The sequence below is a fragment of the Anabrus simplex genome, chromosome 10 (assembly GCF_040414725.1).
Source record: "Anabrus simplex isolate iqAnaSimp1 chromosome 10, ASM4041472v1, whole genome shotgun sequence".
Lineage (NCBI taxonomy): Eukaryota > Metazoa > Arthropoda > Insecta > Orthoptera > Tettigoniidae > Anabrus > Anabrus simplex.
This window is the reverse complement of record NC_090274.1, coordinates 54,958,652-54,984,099: the sequence shown is the minus strand read 5'-3', so window position 1 is coordinate 54,984,099 and position 25,448 is coordinate 54,958,652. Positions and strand designations below refer to the sequence as shown.

Below are 25,448 nucleotides of genomic sequence, written 5' to 3'. Positions count from 1 at the left end.
AAATTAAATAGGTATGCAAGTTATTTGATTTTTTACTTTTTTCTATATTTTGCCGTCTCAAATTTGGGGTTCGGGTCTTATTCAGTAGCGGGTGGTATTCAGGATTATTCGGTATATGGGAATTTAAACTACTTACCGAGGACATAACTGGGGCTTGGAGGTGTGATACCAATATTAACAGTAGCCGCTCTTGTTGGCTGTAACCATGCCATGGTATTGAGGGTGTACCAAAAGTGAAGGAATCGTAGGCAGGTATCAAACGGATGATCAGATTGAGGCTGATTGATCTGAGAGGGGAGCATTGGCTGTCTAAAGTTATTTTACTGCAACAACGCTTCACATTGTAGCATTTGACCCCACTAATACAACAGCAGGCAAGAATGTGTGGTTTCCGTAATGATCATCGATGTACATTGCACAGACTCTGGTTCGGGAGCTGTTGACCTTATGTCAACGCAACCATGACCTCCATAATCCTTGACAGTAAACCCATCGAACATTTCTGGGATATAGTGGCATACACTGTGAGGGATGTTACTATACCTCCAAAAAATGTGCATCAACTACACGAGATGCAGCTGCAAGAATGGCTTGGATTGGACATGGATGAAGTGCATCACCTTTAGAAACTGTTCTCTGATGTTTGCAAGCTGTTATAGCCAGCAAAGGGTGATGACCCATTATTAGGTAGGAGTTCTAGATAAAGTGATCATTCACTACATAACTTCATTTATGTATTTAGTAAACATATGGTTTCACATACCTTGAAGATCTATATTCTGTAATGATGCTGCTACTGGTACCTAGAAATGGACAAGAAATTAAAAATAAGATTAGACAAAGAGGGAAAGTAATATTAAATAAGCAAAAGTTTGATAAAAAGTAATGAGGTGTTAGCGGACAGTCAGAATAGAAAATGGTTGTCTTTTGCTGTCAAGCTGACTTTATAATTTTGAGAAACAAACAATATTACATTTTTAAATATCAGGTGCATCAAGTATAACCCAGAGTTTAAAATTAATGGCTTTGGTAGCACACAGAAATGGGTGAGTCTTTGAGAGGATGTTGGTGGGGATGTCCTGAGCAGGGTTCTTGAAGCGTCACATACCACAGACAGACCTCTCCCTTCAGTACTACGCCAAGAGCAAGCAAAAGTTACACATGTCTGTTGGACAGCAAAGCATCATCATCAAGTTTCTGGCATAAGAAGGCACCAACGCATCAGAAATTTTGAAAAGACTCCATGCACAGTTTTGGGAAGCTACATTTTCAAAGACCCAGGTGTGTGGATAGCACAAAATTTTTGGCAAGACAGGAAGAAGTGGGAAATTAGCTCCACTAAAGTCGACCACAGACAAACAGCACTGCAGACAACATTCACATTGTATGCGACTTTACTGAAGGAGATCTGCACATAAAAATTTCTGAAATTGCTTCACTTCTCGGAATAAGCTTTGAAAATGTTCAAGCCATTATCAAAGATGAACGCATCCCACTGGTTCATATTCTATGTAAACTGGAGGTCCCGTGGCTACGATCACATACAGTACACCAGAGGTGCTCAGCTGGGCACCCGTTGAGGCTAGCCTAATGCGGCCGGGCTGACCTGATGTAAATGCGGGCAGTTTACATAGCAAGCATACGTCACAATGAAGCAAGAGAGCAAACACGCTTTTCATAAAGGGAACGGTGACATTCGATTGTCACTACGGAACTCTCCTCCACTACTCTGCAAAATGCTGAATGGGGTACAGTATTTAAGAAAGAAAAAAATGTTATAATCACGAGAAAACCAACCTTTTCAAGATATACCCGTTTGATTTATACTGCGCTCAATGTAAACAGTCAGTTTTATTTTCTTACATTGATATTCAAAGAAAACTAGCAAGTTATAATTTTTGTTTTATAAGGGTACATGTTTTAAACGAACAAGGTACGATTTACAATTCCTTGGATGGGAATGACAGTATTTCCATTTCTTAAGTAAAATTCCTGTTATTCATTCAGCAAAAAAGTAATATATTACATAATTCAGTTTACTGCTTGATTTTGCAGTGTTGTTGGATTTGAATTTCCCTGCTCACTGATTTTGAAAATAGTATTTAAAATTTATCATCAGGCATCTGATCATAATAGCTAGCCTCTAAATGGTGGAGGGGTTTCATACCAAGATTTAATTACATCATTATATCTACCAAATAGTTTTACAGTATGTCTTCAAATAGATAACCTAATCGATGTACTGTATTCCTGGTAAGCAGGATTGGATTGTTGAATTTATCTGATAATTTAAACCCAAGCAACCACAAGCCACAGCTTATCCACCTTAACTCTATATTATATTAGAAATGCTTCTAAAGCACCTTTTAAAAATTTTAATAGTGAAAATTGTAATTCTCTATGGACATTACAAAAATATTTGAGGTTGTAGGGCTAACTCTTTATTGCATCCGGACAAAATGCATAAACTGCAATGAACATATATAACAGCTTATTTCTTACAACGGAAATTGAAAATTACATGCATTTCTGTCCTCTTTCCTTCATTATTTTCTGGCTCCATTTGAAACTCGTGTATAGCCGCACTGATCGAGAGTGATTGTGAGAAGTTCACCCAAATGGCATGTGACGTAACCCCAATGTTATTGTAGTTTAATAGCATACGCTCGTTGCCTGCCCGCCCACTTACAGTGCTGTGCACCTACAGGATGAAATGCCCAGATACCAGAGATAAAGGCCAGAGCTGTATGTATGCTTAAAGCCTAACATGTCCTCCATCAGACAGTCTCATTTTCTCAATGTATTCATCATCCCTGTCCCTATGAGGTGAGCTGTTGGCACGAGTGACATGTTGATTCCATCTCACAGGTATAACAGCAACACTTCTGATACAGGGTGGCGCACGATAAGTCACCTGATTTGTTTCATGAATAACACATTTGTTGTTAAAATTTGTAATTTATTGATGTAGAAGTAAAGAATACAGCTTGGTAATAAAACCTAATAAATCACATGCTCAATATGACTGCTGTTTTGTTTTACAACTTCAAGTCGCACACGTGTATTTATGATGACTCTCCGACACATATCTTCTGGAATGGCGCAGCATAACTCCACAATGATGGCCCTAAGTTGCACTGCATTTTTTGTTTTTCTGTAATACAACTTCTCTTTAAGGAACCCCCAAAGGAAGAAATCACATGGGTTAATGTCAGGGCTGTGAGGCAGCCACATTCTTCCTCTTTCATAACGTTCTGGAAATCTGATTGACAATACCCTAAGGCGAAGTTTTTTGTGTAGGAAATCAAGCACAACGTTGGTAGTATGGGGGCATGCTCCATCCTGCATTAACCATTGTCTCTGCAATGGAAGACCTGTGGCCATGAGTTGAGGAAAGAACTGGTTTCACAGCATGTCTAAATAGCGTTCACTGGTTACTGTAGCATCGAAGAAAAATGGACCAATGATTCCATGGCTTGACATCGCGACCCACACGCATACTTTCTCCCCGTAGGTGTCTTTCACGTGGATTATTCACGGAGGTTCACGTGCCCAAAATCGAACGTTCTGTGTGTTCACAACACCGTTCACGTAAAAATAAGCTTTGTCCAAAAATCATGTGTTGTGTAGTACTGCCTCTTGGTCTTGCTCGATTGCCCACCTTGCAAACTGTAGTCTCCACTCCTTATCTCTCACAGTAAACTTATGCACCACAGTCATCTTGTATGGATACAAGCGAAGCTCGGATTGAATAATTCTTTGTACAGATCGGCGTGAAATTCCCAACTCGGCACAGGCTCTTCTTGTTGATTTACTCCGATGAGTCAAAGCCACTCGAACTGCTTCGATGTTTTGCAGCGAACATGCGGTACGTGCATGTGGCCACTTACACTCCAAAACATCCAGTACCTGCAAATTTGTGATGTAATCTGCGTACTGTCTGGGATTGGAGCCCACCGTGTGCCAAAATGAGCACGAAACCTTCTCTGTGTCAATGTAACACTGTTCGTCGCCGCAAACAGTAACGCAATCTTCGTCTTTTGTGCGACGGTCAACCGTCCTTTGTCTGCCATCACGGCAAACTGAAATGGCGGACTCGAAACGGAAGCGATGAACTCTTAACGACATCTGGAATAATTTCCATGAACTGCACGAAGTTGAGCGCACAATTTGAAAGCTCTTGCCCCAATAGTATACTTGTAGGATCTAAATTCAATCAGGTGACTTATCGCGTGCCACCTTGTATTTCTTCATCTGTAGAGTATCTGCCTCCGTAGCGTAATGGTTAGTGTTATTGGCTACTGTCCTCGGGGGCCCGGGTTCGATTCTCGGTACTGCCAGGTATTTAAAACTGGCAGGAGGGCTGGTATGCAGTTGAAATTGTACATGCAGCTCATCTCCAATGGGGGTGTGCGTGAAAAGAGCTGCATCACCTCAGGATGAAGACACGGGTTTACTTTACTTTTATCTGTAGAGTCATCAACCCAGAAGCTTTTTGCAACCTCACTTATGAGGAAACTGCAAATACTGATGGTGGCTCTATAATGAGGTATATAAAGCAAGACTAGGATTGAGGCAGTTTTCCACTGCTTTCTTCATTGAGCTAGAAAGTACCATTACAGCACAACTGACGCTATGAGTTACACCTTTCACAACCTCCAGACATATCACACAGATCGACAGGGCGGCTGTCCCTGGCTCCGCAGTGGCAAGGCTTGCGGCATGTACACTCTGAGCCAATCAGCGTCATTATGCATTTGGTACAATTGCTGGGTGCATGCTCTCGTGGTGTAGCATATGATTAATAACAGTGCTCTCTTTGAATAGGTGGTGATTAATTAGTAATCACAGTGTTTAATATCACTTTATTCTCATGGAAGATCATAGAAGTATGCATTCGGTCTCACATAAACAATAAATAATGTTATGACCTATTTAAGGAGGGAAGCAGAAAATGGCAGGACAAATCATGATGTTGCCCGGTGAAATGAATTTTAATTTGGTTCCGCATTGACAATTGTTATATAAATGAAAAAAAACTAGTATAATTGTTCTACCTAGTCAATACATACTAATTTATTCACAATTAAAGTTTCAAAAACATCAGATTAAAAGTAACAGTACATGTTTCAGCCTCATTAGGCAATGTTCAGCTCCATGTAAGTAATAAGGTAATGTATTGAAATTACAAAATATGAATAGAATTTAAATTCATAAGATATGTTGCCAAATGTCAGGAACAACCACTGAAGCACGTGGTTTGAGTGTTAGGACTGTGCAACAGATTGCTAGTGAAGGGAAATCATCACCTAGTCAAACTGGAAATGTATTTCATTTGCCAGGAGAAAAGAGGAAAAAGGCTAAAAAAAATTACTGTATAGATGAATTCAATCAAAATTCAAAAAGATAAGAAATTTTTGTATTTTATGAAAGGGGAGGGATTTTCCTATGGCAAAGAAACTAGTCGCTGAAATGAACAAGGCTGTAGAATTTGGAGGAAGTGAAGCCTGTAAGTTATGGATATTGAAATATATTGGAATCAAGCATGTGAATTGCAAAGACTATAGGAAATTCCTAATGGAATGAATTAATATTTCAGTTGCTAAAGAAGCTTTCCTATCTCCAACAACCCCTATGAATTATCATCTCCACAATGCTCTACTTGCAACTAGCTCTATAGCCTTATTTAGTTCCACTTGTCGTATTATTAAAAACAGAGTCTATAGTCAATCCCCTAGGGACTACAGTATATAGAAAACATCAATAATACATCAAGATCCTATTTTTAAAAGAAAGATTTTGGCAGATGGCACTAACAATTTTTACAATATTTTAATGCCATTTTCATCATATTTTTAGACAACATACTTGCACGGGAAGTGCTTGATGCCCTTAAAACATCATGGCTTCTCGAACTTGTCTATGACTAGGGGAGGAAGTCCCCGCTTCCGCCCGCATTGCAACACAGAAGGACTGCAACCCTATCCTTGTAAGATTTCTTGCCATGGCACTTCTCTCCCTTAAAACCATAAGTCCGTTTGGGCTCGGCATTAAAAGACAATGCAGTCTTACCAGCATTGAAGATATTGTTCGGTACATATGAATTGATTATGTGAGCCACACTTTCTCGCCAACTGTCCGCATCACTACTGTTCACTGATTCTGCTCCTCCGCACACTGCCTGGCACGTGATATTGTGCCCTTCCTTAAAATGCTGAATCCACCCATTTGAACACTGAAACCCAAGCCCCATCTTCAGCGCCAGTTCATTCGCCTTCCCCTTAATAATCTCGCCATCAACAGGGATATTGTTCACCCGAACATGCCGAAACCTCTCGATCAATTGTACTTCCAAATCAGAGTGTTTAGCTCCTCAAATGTGCATTCACTTTACTGTATTTACACCCTGCATTTCCTAAGCTTCTATGCTCTCACGGGTTTTTTAAAATGCTGAAAGCGTGGGCAGGAATTCCAAAGTCTTTAGCTATTTCAGTTTTCTTTTCTCCGACCTCTCTTATCATTTTCACTTTCTCGCTGAGTGTCTTGGAAGAATACTGACACTTAGCCATCTCCCAACACAAAAAAGGAACACACGTGCCCTAAACTAAAATACCATAAAAAACTAAAACACAGTATTAATAAAATATAATAACTTCGAAGTTTATAACTGCATACTAAAACTTTAAGTAAAACGAGTAACTACAAGAATACAAAAGAATTTTGCTAGAACTTGGTAACTCTGAAGCACGCTGTAGACACACCAAAATCAAAGTGAAAGTGTGGAAAGATATGCCTGCACATTCCGGAAGACGCGTTCTATCATGATGTGGAGAAATTTTCATTCAAATTCTGCCGTAAAATATTTTTAACAAAATTAAGGACAATTTCGAAGTAAAAGTCTGAATTTCAATACTGGGACCGACGTTCTTCGAATGACAAATTATCCGCATTTAAAATTAAACAATTTAAATAACATGCAAAACCGTACCTCGTGTTTCTGGGAACGAGAGATTCTTCAAATTAGGCGACATTTTGAATTAATTTTGAATTATCGAGGTTCTACTATACTGTTATATTTTATTTCATAAGTAATGCCCATTTTAGGTCTTTCCAGAGCTGATGATGGCTCAATTGAGCTGAAACAAGCACACTTTTAAATATAATGTTAATTAAATAGTGTAAAAGATTACAGTGTGTAGTACTGAATAGATGGAAATCTTACATGTTAATTGAGAAAAAACAAAGGAGCAAGGACAGTCTTTATATGTTCATGAGAAACCATCTTCCTTGTGTGCTTGACCTTTGTTCCCAGTCTTTTACGTCTATAATTGAAGCCCCCTTCCTGATGAAGCTGGAAAGTAGAGATGTATTAATTGAGGCCAAGAATAAATTAGAACTAGGACTGATAAGAGATAGACCTTGTCCTTTACTGTTTTTATGTTTGTCCTCATTTCCACCCTCATTTAGATAAGAGCTATGGTATTCCTACCTTCATGGGACTTTCCATCACTGATGTTTGAGTGCAGGGTCTGCTACGCTCCTCTAAGTCTTGAAGTACAAACATCCGGTTATTCCTGCAAGATGCACTCTGACCTATAAGATGGAAAAAATTAAATAAATACCAGCAAACTTATATTTAGAAAGGATATTTAATTGGAAGAACAACTAAATACCGTATTTATGTGAATAATCCCCGCCACCGAATAATCCCCGCACCCTAACTTTAGGTAGGCTTATTTAAAAAAAAAAGAAATGCCAACTTTGACGCAGAAAACCGCATCCCAATTTTGTGCCTCTCTCTCTCTTTTTTTTTTTTTTTTTTTTTTTTTTAATGTGCAGGTATTATTCGCGTAAATACCCTTTCGCGAATAATACCCGCCACCAAATAATCCCGCACTCTAAATTTAGGAAGGCTGATTTTGAAAAAAAATGCCAACATTGATGCTAATAAAACCCACACCCCAGTTTCGTGCCCCAAATTTTTTAAAAAATGTGCGGGTATTATTCGCGTAAATTCGGTACCTGGCAGAGGGCAACTGAAGAAGCAGGCATGGAAACAAGTTTAACAAAAAGTGAGGTAATTAAAATCAGTAGAGAAAATAGAAAAATGAAGGATGTTAGGGTGTAATGGAAAAATTCTTAAAGAAGTAGATAATTTTAAATACCTAGGGTGTAAGCTAATGGGGAAAGGAATCCAGGAAGATATTTCGGAGAAGATAAGAAATGCTCAGAATTTTATTACTGTGTATCAGACATAATTAGAAATTACCTATCGACGCCAAAATCATGATATATAAATCATTATTTGCTAATATTGACCGATGGCTCAGAATGTTGGACTTTAACAAAAAGAATCTGAACAGATTACAAGTGATAGATGTGCTTTCTGTGAGGGATCTTGGGTAAAACTAGGAGGGACAAGATAAGAAATGAACCAATATGAAACATGCTACAGATAAACCCCCCCCCCTATGGAGAGAAATAGGCTGAAATGGTTTTGCAGAGTCAAAAGATTGGGACAAGAAAGATTACCAAGAAGAGCTATGGAATGGATAGACTCTGGAAGAAGATAAATTGGAGGAACAAAAAAAAAAAAAAAAAAAAAAAAAAAAAGCGTACAACACGGGAAAACTGAAAATCTACAAATGAATGAACCAGCAACAATTTTGCTAAATGTCACAAAAATGAAAAACCTACAACATGTTTTCCGGTCTTTGACTGGGTCAGGGATATAATGAATGAAACATATATACATATTATTACAATGGGGTCGCCACTCACAAGGTGATTCATTTATGACTGATAAATACTACGAAAATGTTAATGGAGAGCGTTGCTGGAATGAAAGATGACAGGGGAAACTGGAGTACCTGGAAAAAAACCTGTCCTGCCTCCGCTTTGTCCAGCACAAATCACACAAGGATTGATCAGGATTTGAACCACGGTATCCAGCGGTGAGAGGCCGATTCGCTGCCATCAGAGCCATGGAGGCTTCATCACAAAAATGATATATGTTTTATTATAATCTTACAAACACTCCTAAACCAAACCAAACTACAGTCCCAATAGACCTTCCGCATACCAAGCTACTGCTGCTCATCTCGAAAGACTGCAGATTACGAGGTTACACATGGTCAGTGTGACTAATCCTCTCGGCAGTTATTCCTGGCTCTCTAGACCAAGGTCGCCATCTCACCATCGATAGTTCCTCAATTAAAGGTATGCATAATCATAGAATGAGTGAACCTGGAACCAGCTATCATATGCAGGTAAAAAATGCGTGACCTGACGGGGAATCTAACCCAGGCCCTCCAGGCGAGAGGCAAGCAAGTTAGATCGTGGGGCTGGCTTCAAACATTAATTACTGGTACGCGACTTAAAAATCTCGAAACTTTACATTAATTTTTACCAGGGAAACTTGGTCAGTTTCCCGTGAAAACTTCTTTCAGTTCAGCAACTTTGAAAAATCTAATACCGGTAACGCCAAGCCAAACAACAATCTACCCCAAGTAGTTTTTAATTCTATAATCTAATAAAATAAAGCACCCAAAATGATGGCAAAATCCCTTTTTGTAATCTTCCATTTTAATTTGGTCACCAGTATACAGTTCATAGTCAGTTGATGGAAATTGTGTACCGCGTAAATTAAGCCTACATCGGCTTTTAAAGGTTATGTTGAACTCGAGAACATGGTTTTGAATGTAAATATCGATTCTCGAAAGTTCTTGAATGCATTATATTTAATTCTTCCTGTCACTAATCACAATCAAATTGGAAATTGAAAAAATATTATCAAAACTTCAGAAATTACAGTTAATCATGTTCATGACCTTGAGCTCAAACGCCTGAAAAGCTTACATCTGATTGTTTTTTGACATGCTCTATTGGTGGAAAAAATATCTAATTCCCTCCATGGGAACTTAGAATTTCCATTCGGAATTGCTAGGCGGGCAATAATTCCATTGTGGAGATTTATCTCCCGTATGCAGTTATCAGACTGTGCCTCTTATAAGGGCTTCTGATAAGTTCACCTGCATACACCCCAGCGTCAGTGGGTAGGGTCTGACACATCCCACTCTGATGAGTCTAGTGTCAGACCTAAGACAAAATGCTGGTTAATAGAGCAAACGCCTGAATAGCTTACATCTGATTGTTTTGTTTTTTTCTTCTTTTCGCTGTACAAGTCGGTAAGAGTGCAAAATGCTACGAACATTTTAAATGTAACGTGCGCAAATAAAATTACTGCAGTTTTTATAACATTTTAACACAAAAACATGAAATTCCCAGTTTTATATTAGGACCAAAACAGTAATAGGCAAGCCCAAAACCTACCATGGCTTTATGTATATAAGGTGCAACATCAGTTCTGGTCTCAATAACATAATTGTATGACATAGATGTTGATTCCCATATCTGAAATATTTGTCCCGAATGAGTAAATTTATAATACCAATATAAATGGTCCGTTATTGGAAAAATTTATAACATCCAATAACTGACCATTTATATTGGTATTAACATAATCATATATGATTATATTAAAATACTAAATTTGTGTTAAGGAGCAGTTTTGATTACTGCCTGAAAGCTCACTGTCTATACAATACCCTGAGGGAAGTGCCGTATGAGAAAAAGATTCTATATTTATTCCTAAAAATTACAATATTTTTCTTAATCATTGTTATCTGATCAATTACATTACATGTTTGCCTTTTTCTACCATTACAAGCACTAATGCCAGTCATTGTCTAGTTCTACTTCAGCCCCTATAAATACATTCAGTGTGGACATTTTTTCAAGAAATCAAAAAACACCTGAGGATATTGAACCAAGGAACACATTACAGAAAGAATTATGTAAATAAGTTATTTTGGCTAGGATTTGAATCAAAAAGAAAATGAGCAAAGAACAAAGCAATTTGAGGCAGTTTCTCCGCATTTGACACTTTTCCACGCCCTTCAACCCTTCAACTTTCAGCATAATTGAGGAAACTGCTTAATTTTACCTTTTGTGTAGTATGGGGACCCATACTTGGTCTGCTAAGAAATGGTTGGGTTTTTTTTACAATTTGCTTTACATCGCACCGACATGGATAGGTCTGGAAAATTCTAAATTTCCATGGAGGGAATTAGATATTTTTCACCAATAGAGCATGTCAAAAACATATCAGATGTAAGGCTTTTCAGGAGTTTGCTCTATTAACCAGCATTTCGTCTTAGGTCTGACACTAGACTCGTCAGAGTGGGATGTGTCAGACCCTACCCACAGATGCTGGAGTGTATGCAGGTGAGCTTATCAGAAGCCCATATATGAGGCACAGTCTGATAACTGCATACGGGAGGTAAATCTCCACAATGGAATTATTGCCCGCCTAACAATTCCGAATGGAATTCCCTCCATGGGAATTTAGAATTTTCCATTCGGAATTGCTAGGCGGGCAATAATTCCATTGTGGAGATTTATCTCCCATATGCTGTTATCAGACTGTGCCTCTTAAATAGGCTTCTGATAAGTTCACCTGCATACACCCCAGCGTCAGTGGGTAGGGTCTGACACATCCCACTCTGACAAGTCTAGTGTCAGTACTAAGACGAAGCACTGGTTAATAGAGCAAACGCCTGAAAAGCCTTACATCTGATGTTACGGATAGGTCTCACGGCGACGATGGGACAGGGAAGGGCTAGGAGTGGGAAGGAAGCGGCCGTGGCCTAAATTAAGGTACAGCCCCAGCATTTGCCTGGTGTGAAAATGGGAAACCACGGAAAACCATCTTCAGGGCTGCCGACAGTGGGGTTCGAACCCACTATATCCTGAATACTGGATACTGGCCGCACTTAAGCGACTGCAGCTATCGAGCTCGGTGCTAGGAAATGTTTTTAACAATAAAATATTGTGCTGATTAGGAAGAACAATCTTTTCAATTTCCATTATCATTGTGAATCAACAACACAGATGAAACTAATAAATAACAGAAGTGACAACGAAACCGAGCCACCGAGTCTCCACAATATGCACAGTATGGTCATCAGAGAGTGACCCCCTCCACCACTCTCCTATGATGTCATTCAACCACTCTGAGAATATGCAAGGAAGTGGTTCTGCACAGGTTCTTTTGTTCTTTGTAGGTTGATGCTGGAAAAAATTGCAAGACGCTGTGCAATGCCACTCGTAACGGGCAGAACCATGACTGTTCGCCGGGAGAAACGAAGTACTGGTATTCCCTCCCTCCGCCACACCCATACAATACACGTAGCAGGAACACCAGTCAGACTAACGCTAATAACAGAACAAGATAGACAATCTACGGCATTCGAGTAAGTATCCATTTTTACGTAACCCATAACACTATACAATCACATCCATTATTTATACATACACATTAAATGTGTTTTTATATTTCTTTGCAGTTTATCAACCTTCTAACCATTGAGATTTACACAACAAATGGGAAGTCTACTGTTATAGTGATAAATATTCCAACTAGTACATCGGAAAAATTTTCAACATATATTCCATTTTAACGTATTCTCACCTGAATGTGTTTTAACCAATTTAACTCAAGAAGAAACGCCAAATGTTCATTCCTGATCTAATTTTCTACAATAGGAACATATGTTTTATACATATTTTATTCTTCAAATCTACTTGGTGGTTAACACTACAATAATATTGACTTTCACCAAAAAGTTAAAAGAAGAGGATCCATTTCAATTCCAGACGAATGCCGATTAAAAAACTTCTCACCAATATAAATATATATTTTTTAGACAATATTGTAAAATTGTACTACAATAGTTTTAACTTGTGTTTGTAACATTCACATCAAACTTTTTAATCATGATATTGAAAATAACTTAACATCACAACGTCTCATTCCAATTTTATATGACCAATAATTGTAAACAGTCTTAATTGTAATTATTTGTTTTAATGTTATCCATTGTGCTGATGATGCCCATTAAGAAGGGCAAAACATGTTCACTATCTTCCTATTGTTTATACTTATTTAACCACAAAATGTGGTATTGTAAGTATTGACTAGGTTAACTTTAAGCGAATATTTTGTAAATTGTATGTAAGTACTGGTATTCATCGCTCAGGCACCCACACGTTTCGCTGGTGGAAAGAACACCACCTTTGATCCAGTGTGAAATGGAGATTCTGAACAACGAATCGCACTAAAACTTGTGACAGGTAGTTTTGTTGTGGTGGTATCTAAGAACTAACTAGTCTACCAGTGAGTGTTAAGTTACAAACTACTCGGGAAAGTTAGTAAGCCTCCTCTACTATACAATGACAACTCAGAATTTTACATACCTTTTCTTACGCTCAAACTTGCTGGTCCCTGGAAAAGAATAAATGCATAATGAAACAGGGTTATAGCATGCATGTTTGTCATTACCAATATTTGTAATTTTTCACAAACTAAAAAAAACTGCTTAAAATTAACCTATCGTTGGTTGCTATATCTAATGTCACAAGCACATAGTTCTTGACCTTGCACGCAGCCTGCACGTGTTCGACCTGGCAAACAGGAGTCACCTGTCAATCTCTGCTGTTAAAATGGTGAGACTGAAATCATTGCAACAACACCATATTTTCCTGTGTCAAATTTCTGGTTTCATCTTAATGGTCGTGTGAACAGTCATAACTCTTGCTACTGATATGCAGAAAATCCTAATGGTGTTTACGATCTCCCTCATTATGATAGGAAAATTGATGTTTGGTGTGCTGTTAGTGCAAGATGAAATTTTTTTTTGATGCAGAGAGGCACCAAGATGCCATTTTGACGCCATTCTGCCATCGGTTAACGGAACAAGAAAAATCGCATGGGTGGTTTCACCAAGATTCAGCCCCTGCTCATACAACATAAGATACCCATCTTACAATCTCGGAAGTGTTTGCAGACAGACTGATCAGTGCTGGTCAATTTCCCCCTCGTTCATCAGATCTAACAGTGTGAGATTTTTATTTGTGGGATAAAATGAAAGAAAAAGTCTATCAAACAAGTCCTCATATATTGGAGGAACTGAAGGAAAACTTTACAAATTAAATTGCAAACAATACAGTGGCAGAACCTGCTCACGCCAACCAGAATTTGGTTACCAGATACAGTGCCTGTATAACCCAGAAAGAAAGACACTTCCAGAATCTTTTATACAGTTAAAATTTAATATAAAATTGCTTAAAGCAGGATGGCGCCATTCTGCTGAGGCAGCTGCCGTAGTGCAGAGTGCAAACACCGTGCATTCGGTCTGAGTTTATATGACAGACCCTGTACATAACCCATTCCAGTCTGGGCCTTAATATCCCTAACAAACGTTCTGGACTGGGCATTTTTAAGGATATTTAAAACATTATACACTGACTGACAGAGCAAATGCAACACCAAGAAGGAGTGGTCAGAACTTTATGCCAATTGCAGGGTAGACTGACGTCACTGAAGTATGCTCATGATGTGAAATGCGCCGCTGTGCTGCGCACGTAGCGAACGATAAATGGGACACGGCGTTGGCGAATGGCCCAATTCGTACCGTGATTTCTCAGCCGACAGTCATTGTAGAACGTGTTGTCGTGTGCCACAGGACACGTGTATAGCTAAGAATGCCAGGCCGCCGTCAACGGAGGCATTTCCAGCAGACAGACGACTTTACGAGGGGTATGGTGATCGGGCTGAGAAGGGCAGGTTGGTCGCTTCGTCAAATCGCAGCCGATACCCATAGGGATGTGTCCACGGTGCAGCGCCTGTGGCGAAGATGGTTGGCGCAGGGACATGTGGCACCTGCGAGGGGTCCAGGCGCAGCCCGAGTGACGCCAGCACGCGAGGATCGGCGCATCCGCCGCCAAGCGGTGGCAGCCCCGCACGCCACGTCAACCGCCATTCTTCAGCATGTGCAAGACACCCTGGCTGTTCCAATATCGACCAGAACAATTTCCCATCGATTGGTTGAAGGAGGCCTGCACTCCCGGCGTCCGCTCAGAAGACTACCATTGACTCCACAGCATAGACGTGCACGCCTGGCATGGTGTCGGGCTAGAGCGACTTGGATGAGGGAATGGCGGAATGTCGTGTTCTCCGATGAGTCACGCTCTGTTCTGTCAGTGATAGTCACCGCAGACGAGTGTGGCGTCGGCGTGGAGAAAGGTCAAATCCGGCAGTAACTGTGGAGCGCCCTACCGCTAGACAACGCGGCATCATGGTTTGCTGCGCTATTGCGTATGATTCCACGTCACCTCTAGTGCGTATTCAAGGCACGTTAAATGCCCACCGCTACGTGCAGCATGTGCTGCGGCCGGCGGCACTCCCGTACCTTCAGGGGCTGCCCAATGCTCTGTTTCAGCAGGATAATGCCTGCCCACACACTGCTCGCATCTCCCAACAGGCTCTACGAGGTGTACAGATGCTTCCGTGGCCAGCGTACTCTCCGGATCTCTCACCAATCGAACACGTGTGGGATCTCATTGGACGCCGTTTGCAAACTCTGCCCCAGCCTCGTACGGACGACCAACTGTGGCAAATGGTTGACAGAGAATGGAGAACCATCCCTCAGGACACCATCCGCACTCTTATTGACTCTGTACCTCGACGTGTTTCTGCGTGCATCGCCGCTCGCGGTGGTCCTACATCCTACTGAGTCGATGCCGTGCGCATTGTGTAACCTGCATATCGGTTTGAAATAAACAATTATTCGTCCGTGCCGTCTCTGTTTTTTCCCAAACTTTCATCCCTTTCGAACCACTCCTTCTTGGTGTTGCATTTGCTCTGTCAGTCAGTGTATATCTGTAGCTGTAGGAGATATTTGCACGATTCTTTTTTCTTTGTGCTTGTTTGAGCATCTAGTTTTGAAAAACTCTGTATCATGTCAACTATCACCTGAGATTTTAAAATTGTTTATATATTATACCACGTTTTGCGAATGGAAAAAAGGTCTGACTGATAACTAAGCAAGTACACTTTTCTGAAATACTGTTATATTTATATGTGCATTGCAATTACTAAACAACAACAACAACAACGAGTACGATATAAAAATAATAATTTTTCAAAAATAATAGTAATAATTACGGTAATGAAAATGGGAGCTCTTATTAAATTTTTTAAATTGATAAATTTTGTCAAATGTTACTCAAATGTAAAATTACTATTCCATTTACCACAAAAGACTTGTGAGAAAGAGAAAATACAGTCTTCTAAACAGATAACTTTACTACAATCTTACGTATTTACGCAAATATGAAATACGCGGGAACATGCGCTAGGTCGTAAAACGAACTCCAATCATAATGAAATGTAAGAAGTTGTTTCGAATTCATATGTCAATAATATGTTCATTTGCGCAAAAACTTATAATATAATCATAAAATATCGAAAACATCACTTTCGTCAAGCACATGTTTGCCGCGAGAAGCCATGTCTTGTAGCTCACTGAGTGACAACATCTACTGGTGCATGTTGATTGAAAATACCATAAAATCTCTGACTTAAACATATAATACTGCCATCTGCTTAAATACTCTCGTAACTAATACATGAAGAAACACGATGTAACCACCAGAATGCGTGCATAGCTCGTTCTAGATTTTTAGTGAATCGTCAAACCTTACTACGGGCTATGCCCGCAGCGCGGCCTGAGCATAATTTCAGCTGCTGCAAGCTATGCTCAGAATGGAAAGAGTTAAAACTCTTGCGTTTTGTGGTCAAGATTAAACTATTGCAGATAAAACTTTTTAAATTTTCCATTTTTCATACAATAGGCAAAACTCTAGTTTGGCGCTAATTTAAGAACAAAAATATGAAAGTCATATTCAACTGATCATAAATTACAGAATTACTTTTAATTCCTGTACATATTGAAACTTCATCAGAAAATTTCAGATGAATCTGATAAGAACTCTGTTGCAAGGAACATTTTATACAAGGCAATGAACTGATAATATTTTAAGCTAGAAAAATGTAATTGAAAGTTAAGAAACATAGTTGCTTTAAAACTGCTTTGGACTGCAAGTTACTCCCTCGGACTTTCTCTCCTCTTGTGCACAGCCTAGGACTACACAAGGTTAATATATTCCAGCGAAATTATTGAAATGGGAGTCCGAAAGAACTTTGAAGACAATATTGTCTCACAACTTGAGAGAGAAAGGGGTGTATACTTGTTCTATATACACCGTACCACTACCATTTTAATCCGGCATTATAGCTTTAAAAAATGGTGTGAGGGCAAAAGTGATAATGGTATCATAAAGAGGAAGAATTAGGGGATTTTTAAGGTTAAAACTGAAAATTCAATCATCATTGTACCATGAGTTACGCTCCCTCACCGTTCATTTCCGTTTTCAGTTTCATTTATTTGCCCAGATCGATCTGTGTGTTTGTATTTTATATTTATGTATGTATTTTTTTCCCCTCGTTCCTTAATAAAATGTATTTCATCCCTTCCCCCCCTTTATGACCCCAGGGAAAAGGGAAATTATTTCCACCCTGGTGGATTTTACCATCTTAACGTTGACAAGCCTTCCCCCAATCTTCACACTCGTCTCATCGCTTCCCCGCCTCGCCCCGCTCTTCCCGAGAGGGAGGGGCGTGGCGCATATTGATGGAGGTCAGTACCTCTTGTAGGGAGTTGTTCAGATCGCTCGGCGCAAGCAGCTTGTCTGGTCGAAAAGCAGCGGGTCTCCGCTCGTTCCATCTGCGTGTGTGGAGGTAGGGAGAATGCTTCCTTGGGCTGAGAAAGAGTTATTTAAACCTCGGGAATGTAATGTATTGGTTACACTGCTAGGAGAGGCTACAGACCTCGTTGATTGGAAAGAGTAAGCTTCTTGAAGTAAATGTTAATTAATGAGACTTGTTTTTAATGTAATTCGTTATATTGTGTTTTATGGACATTGCTTACGAGGCAGGGACTTGCTTTTCTAGTATAATCAGACTCGTTGGTTGGGCAGTTAGTATAATTTTGCCCTTATTGAAGTTGAATTTGTATGTGGCCTACGGCCCCTGAAGTTGTTGAATATTTGAGAACTGGGTTAAGGAAAGAATAGTGGAGATTTTGTATTATGTAAGGGCAGGTCCCCCCCATTGAAACAAAGTTTATTCTTGTTGGAATGCTTTGCAGTAATAAATATCTAGCTTAGCAGATGGCTTCGGTTTTCGCTGACTTCACCACCGCCCTTTTACATGACTGGTAAATGGTTCCGATCTTAAGGCCCGCACCTTCCTTAATTCCTCTTTCGCTGCCAATTCTTGGTGCAATCATCATCATTTCCCTTTATACAGCTGTAGCCAGGTAGGGGCAAATATTATTCCTCTCCACTCTCTTTGGTCTTTCCACCACTCCTCCTCCTCCTCCTCCTCCTCCTCCTCCTCCTCCTCCTCCTCCTCCAATATGTCCCAATCCATATTTTGCTCAAAAATTGAACCTTTCAGTCATGACTCCCCTAAAATAATGACAACCCACAACCAATACTGAAACATATGCAAGTGTGTGTGACCATGCGCCTGTGGCCAATAGAACACATACAGTACCTGGTTAATCCTCACTGAATATCTTCGTTTCCACGTTGGATGTGCTACTTCAACATTCGAATTCACAGCACACGATGGTACATTATCCTCTTCAGTTGTATGTGGTTCAGAAGTAGGAGAAAACTCTGGCAGGTTAACTGAAAGAGTTCAATCAATCAATCAAACAATCAATCAATCAATCAATCAATTTATACTGATGTGACTAATCTGCATTTAGGGCAGTCGCCCAGGTGGCAGATTCCCTATCTGTTGTCTTCCTAGCCTTTTCTTAAATGATTTCAATGACATTGGAAATTTATTGAACATCTCCCTTGGTAAGTTATTCCAATTCGTAACTCCCCTCCCTATAAATGAATATTTGCCCCAAATTTGTCTTCTTGTTTTCCAACTTTATCTTCATATTGTGATCTTTTCTACTTTTAAAGACGCCACTCAAACTTATTTGTTTACTAATGTCACTCCATGCCATTTCTCCACTGACAGCTCGGAACATACACTTCAGTCGAGCAGCTTGCCTCCTTTCTCCCGAGTTTTCCCAGCCCAAACTTTGCAACATTTTTGTAACGCTACTCTTTTGTTGGAAATCACCCAGAACAAATCGAGCTGCTTTTCTTTGAACTTTTTCCAGTTCTTGAATCAAGTAATCCTGGTGAGGGTCCCATGCACTTGAACCATACTCTAGTTGGGGTCTTACCAGAGACTTGTAAGCCCTCCCCTTTACATCCTTACTACAACCCCTAAACACCCTCATAACCATGTGCAGAGATCTGTATCCTTTATTTACAATCCCATTTATGTAATTACCCCAATGAAGATCCTTCCTTATATTAACACCCAGATACTTACAATGATCCCCAACAGGAACTTTCACCCCATCAACGCAGTAATTAAAACTCAGGACTTTTCCTATTTGTGAAACTCACAACCTGACTTTTAACCCCGTTTATCATCATACCATTGACTACTGTCCATCTCACAACATTATAGAGGTCATTTTGCAGTTGCTCACAATCTTGTAACTTATTTATTACTCTATACAGAACCACATCATCTGCACAAAACCTTACCTCTGATCCCACTCCTTTACTCATATCATTTATATATATATATATATATATATATATATATATATATAAGAAAACAAAGGTCCAATAATACTGCCTTGAGGAATTCCCCTCTTAATTATTAGTGTCAGATCAAGCTTCGCCTACTCTAATACTCCGAGATCTATTTCTAGAAATATAGAATTGACATTATTGTGACGTGCAGCAAATGTAATTCTGTTATATAATCCTGACCTATTTTAAATAAATTCAAGATAGTCTAAAATTTTAATCCTCTGAACTTTCGGGACACATTGCATCGCACATGCCAAATTTTCTGGAGCGTGCTCCGATTGCACAAATCTACAAGCTTCAAGAAAGTATCTAGGACAAAGGGACCTGCATCAAATTAGGTTTTTTTAAATGATTGGATTGAATAAATCCAAAAGGATAAACTTGTGCGTTAATTGATTAAATTTTCTGCTGTGCTATATCCCACCTTCGGGAAGCACGTTCCAGTGTGGCGGCATTGTGATTTTCAGAATCCAGTCATACGGACGAGCACTTTTCAGTGGCCTTGCTTCTCTCAGAGTAAACTATTTGTGATCTTTGATTTAATTTAAACATAATGGAGAATTTCAATGTAATCTTCACCACAAGAGTTTACCCACTATGTTATTTAATATAAAAGGTTGCAAGAATTTAAAATGGAATAATTTGCCAATTATTCCCATTTCAACTTTGCCTTGAGGTAAGCTTGCTTTTGAACAGTTGATAACTTTGATCTTTAATTATCCTTAAAGCTTGTCCTCCTCTACTATGAAAAAATAAAATGTTTCATTTATTAATTTTCTACTCGGAATGAAGTCCTCTTTTATCTTGCTAATTTATTTTCTCTTTAATATGTAAGCTTAATTCAACTCTTCATTAATGAAATGTAGATATAGATATGGGACTAGCTCACTTATTTTATTTATTCGTATCAGAAGCATGAATACTATAAATACATATACAAATATACTCTTACTGAATTATATAGGCCCTACATTATAGACAAAGTCACACTTATTAAAAAAAAAAAGTCTATACTACTTTTGCCCAGTAATTGGCAACATCCAGTGCATTTTCAGTTACCTGAAATAGATCTTGTACTGTGCATGTTTTAGGGCACCTACTACACTGCAAAAAGTGAGACGTCATCTGGATTGCACCACACTCACACAATGAGGACTCGATGTTGAAACCCCACTTCCGCAGGTTGCTTTTTGTGGTAGGTGTATTATCAAGAAAGAACAGCAGAATTGCATTTTGGTCATCAAGAAAGGACAGCAGGATTTCATTTTTGTCGGTAATATTTTGTATTGTGAGAAAGGAAGAAATAAGAGAACCTCTGGACTCTGCTGGAATATTTGTTTGTGCAAATTAAATATTTTTGTAATAATCTTTTTTTTTTTAAATAAGGAAATTCAACAGTATGAACATTGCAAGATGCAAAAGCTTTTTTTTTTTGTATGTAAATTTTACGTAATTGATCATTTAAAATTAATGTCAGCACACATGAAAAAAACTTTTTTAAATTACAGCCAGTATCCAGTAATCGGAAGATAGTGGGTTCGAGCCCCACTGTCGGCAGCCCTGAAGATGGTTTTTCGTGGTTTCCCATTTTCACACCAGGCAAATGCCGGGGCTGTACCTTAATAAAGGCCACGGCCGCTTCCTTCCACTTCCTAGGCCTTTCCTATCCTATCGTCGCCGTAAGACCTATCTGTGTCGGTAAAAAAAAAAAAAAAAAAAAAAAAAATTGGGACGTTAAACTTGAAGAATTTTTGAAGAATTATTTAAAAATTATTTTTAGTAATTCTGTATGTCAAAATTGTAATTTGATGTAATATTTTGTAAGGTGCTTTATTCTGAAGCATCCTATGCCACACGCGCAGTTACCGATGTTAAAACAGGTGATGTAATTCCTTTCGCGTCAGTAGACTGGGAAATGACCATATACGGTCATGCAATTGTATTGGCAAACGGGAATCTAGTGTAAGTTTGATCTTATTGGTTAATTGTGGTCGGGCTATTTCCGGTCTTCTGCCGGCTTCGGAAAAATGATGCGTGTGCTTGGCGTCATTTACATCCAACTGCTCTAGCGAGCGCAAACTCCTGCCTTTCTGCGGTAAGTGTTATTTCAATGTTATTCTCAAGGTTTTCTGGTTTCGTTTGATTTAGTTTAATTACTTTGGTATTTCCTTGCTTAATGTCATTTTCAAAGTTTTAAATTTAACGTGTCCGAGTTTGCCCTAGGTTCCCGTTGCCGTAATTTCAGTTTAATCAGTTACTTTTGTTTTAAACTATACATTGTAATGTAGCATCACCCTTCTGTTGTTAAGTCGAATTTTCTCTAAGTTACTTAAGGATGTCTTGATTCCGCATCGTGGAACTGTATTTTGTTAAAGTCCTTTAAATGCCCTTCATTTGTGCATAAGTATCAGTTGCTATCTTGTTTCTTGTAATATTGGTTTTGATTATGTTAATATGATGAGTTTCGAGGTGATGATTGTAAATCTTTTCTCTCCCATAACGTCATACCTTCTCATGGACCTCATAGGGTTCCAGCACCTTCCACTCTCCTCTCTTAGTTGTTATTTTTAGACCTATAAGTGTTCCCTTGTATTTGATTTAATTTTGAGTACCGGTATTGATAGTTATCCATCACGTTTCCATGCTCTGAGGTGAATTCACCGCCACTGCATCAGTTTACTATTCCTTTATTCACAATTTGTTATTTATTATGTTAATATTTATTATTTTTATTATTATTCTATTATTATTATTATTATTATTATTATTATTATTATTATTGATTCGTGTTTGTGTACTTTCGAATCTACCATTACACTTTTACATCTTGTCACACCTGCCCGTAATCTGTTCAGTGATCTCCAAGTACTCCATTTCTCCATGTGACCAGGTGGTAGTTCTTCACTTGGCGTCAGCCATTCTTCAGAGCGAGTGCACCTTGTGTGCCACATAGCAATTCGGGATGGTTGAGGTGTCCCGTTAAGAGCCTCTGTTGTTCTGAGCAAGCTTTTCCTTGATTTGAGTGTTGGAGTAACTGGCCTGTATCCATACAGGACATTGGAACATTATACTTCATTTTTGGTGCCTGAGCAGGAATGGTAGGTACATCTCTCAGCTTATTAATCCGTGCAGAATTGGGACAACCAGGTTATTTAATTGGTGATGATCAAATTTATAATGTAATTGTCACTGCCCACGCATTTGTAATAATTTTCTTCATGGTAATGCCCATCATAATTGGGGGATTTGGAAATTGATTAGTTCCTCTTATACTTGGGGCCCCTGATATAGCCTTCCCTCGAATAAACAATATAAGTTTCTGATTACTTCCTCCTTCAGATGTTTCCGCCTTCTTCCTCTCGTTTTTTGCAGCAACCTCTCGATGGATATCAGAAGGGGCAATACCAGCAAGGCTGTACAATTTGTCCAACGGAGTAGGTTTTAGACAGCCGGTAATGATGCAACAGGTATCGTTTAGAGCAACATCTACCTTCCTGGCGTGACTTGACTTGTACCATACTGGGGATGCATGTTCCACTGCAGAGTAACAGAGCAATGGAAGAGGTTCTCACAGTATTGGGATGAGCCCTCCCCCCCCCCCAGGTAGTATCTGTTATCTTCCTTATAATATTATTTCTGGCTGCCACTTTTTGCTTGGTTAATTTCAGCCCAAGAAAGAACAGCTTCTCCGTTTTCATCTTCATGTATGTATCCCCACATGTGGCTGTGACTATTGAAATCTCCTATTACTACAGATGTCTTCTCTGAATAGAAATTTTTAGGTGGGGCAAAGGAGAATCTTTCTGAAGGAGGCTTATAGACTGAGGAGATTACACAATTGGTGAGTTCTAGGGAGATTATCTCGATGTTATGGTTGATTGTACAGTGGACACTCAACTTGGATCTCTGGTTTGACAAAAATGGCACTACCATGTTTAGGGTGTGGTATTTCTGCAACTAACTTCAGACCTGGTATATATGTTTGATTCTGATGGTTATCTTCACGAGTTTCCTGGATGCATAAAACATCGCATTTCTGTTCTTGGCATAGTTCGTATAGTAATTGTTGTTTTGGTGATGACAAGCCTTCAGTGTTCACCGAGATTACAGTCAGTAGGTTCTGAAAAGAACCGTTCATTAGGTCCCATGATTGGATCAGTATATCTTTAGTTTAGTGCTTCTGGAATGCTGACGTTCAGTTCAGTAATGGAAATTTAATTCCATCTACCTTAGCAGGGGCACCACGAGCAGGAATCAGCTTCACCCCCACTGGCTCACTGTAAATATATGTGTAAACATTGAAGTATGTTTCCGTCAACCATGATCATATGGATTGATCTTCTGTAAATGTAGACTTACGTTAACAAATTCCCTACTTTCAGTGGCGGCTCATTTGGGAGGCGCTAAGGCGCGCGCCCCCCACGGGGTTCCATTAAATTCGGGAATTTTGATCTTAAATGTTAACAAGGGAAGATAGATAGATAGATAGATAGATAGATAGATAGATAAGAAATGGGTGAGCCCTGTTTTCGCAGAGCTCCACACGTAGGTCTATGAAGACCCTTTGTGCCCCTTGAACAGGTTTGCTAGTCCAGCCCTAGTGCTCCTATAAAGGATACCAGTGTCCAGATTTTGGCATTCCTGATGTCCTCCAGGCTCACAAAATGTGAGCCCAGGAATCGATGTCTAGTGCTTGCAAAAGCCTCGCACTGACATAACACATGCGCGGAGGTCTCCTCCTCCTTACCGCATCTTCTACACATCGGATCCTGGGTGATTTTCATGATGTGTAGGTGTCTCTGTAAGGTATTGTGGCCTGTTAACAGTCCAACTACCATTCTCATTCTGGTCCTATCCAAATTCATTAGGACCTTTTTATAGCTTTGACTAGGCCCTTTGATAAGTTCACGTGCCTGTCTTGCTATGGTTAACCTCTTCCAAATATCTAGGTGAGACTGGTTTATACATTGGGATATTGCCAGTCTCACACTTCGGAGTGACACTCCCAGGAAGGGCTCTGGTCCTATGAAGGAACCCATTGAGCCCTGTTTTGCTAGTTTGTCAGCTTCTTCATTTCCACTGATACCTGTGTGCCCAGGAACCCATAATTGGGTAACTGAGCTAAGCTCACACAGCTGATCTAACATCCTTTGGCATTCCCATACCAGTTTTGATGTTGTTTTAACTGCACATAGTGCTTTTAGCGCTGCCTGGCTATCACTACAAATAGTGATATGTCTTCTGTGTCCAGGCATATTCCATATATTTACAGCACAGGCTAGTATTGCATATACTTCAGCCTGGAAAACAGTAGCATATTTACCCATAGGAAGGGAGAGCCTTGTCTTAGGCCCCCAGACCCCGGCGCCTGTGCCCGTCTCCGTCCGCGAGCCATCTGTGTACCATGTACAGCCCCCAGACTTAAGACGGGCCCCAGCATCCGCGGCCCACTCCTCCCTTGTGGGTATCACCACTGTAAATTTATAATTCAAATTAAAGCTAGGCTTCATCAGATCCCCGATCATCATTGTCATAGGGCAAGTCTGGTGAAGCCTTGTAAGAATAGAGGCATGACCTCTATTCGGGTTTTTGAAGGACCATCCTCCGAGTGACCAAAGGCGATAGGCACTCATTCCCGCTATTACCTTAACATATAAATGTAATGAGGGAAAACCTAGGATGGCCTCCATTGCACATAATGGTGTAGTATCCAGTGCCCCTGTTATTCCTAGACACGCAAGTCTTTGGACACTGTTTAACTTGGTGCTCACAGTTTTACTCTCTGAGCCTGGCCACCAAACTAGATGCAT

The 25,448-nt window shown here is 39.6% G+C and overlaps 1 protein-coding gene across 1 annotated transcript in view; it reads right to left on the bottom strand.

The window, feature by feature from the left end:
- The window catches only part of LOC136881946 (uncharacterized), a 99,226-nt gene that overhangs the window by 26,293 nt on the left and 47,485 nt on the right, over positions 1-25,448 (bottom strand). Inside the window, exons 5-8 of the mRNA XM_068229443.1 lie at positions 18,521-18,657; positions 13,318-13,345; positions 7,490-7,593; positions 764-803 (exon numbers count right to left, since the gene is read on the bottom strand). Coding sequence (XP_068085544.1) covers positions 764-803; positions 7,490-7,593; positions 13,318-13,345; positions 18,521-18,657 — 309 coding nt within the window. The remainder of the gene's footprint in view (positions 1-763; positions 804-7,489; positions 7,594-13,317; positions 13,346-18,520; positions 18,658-25,448) is intronic.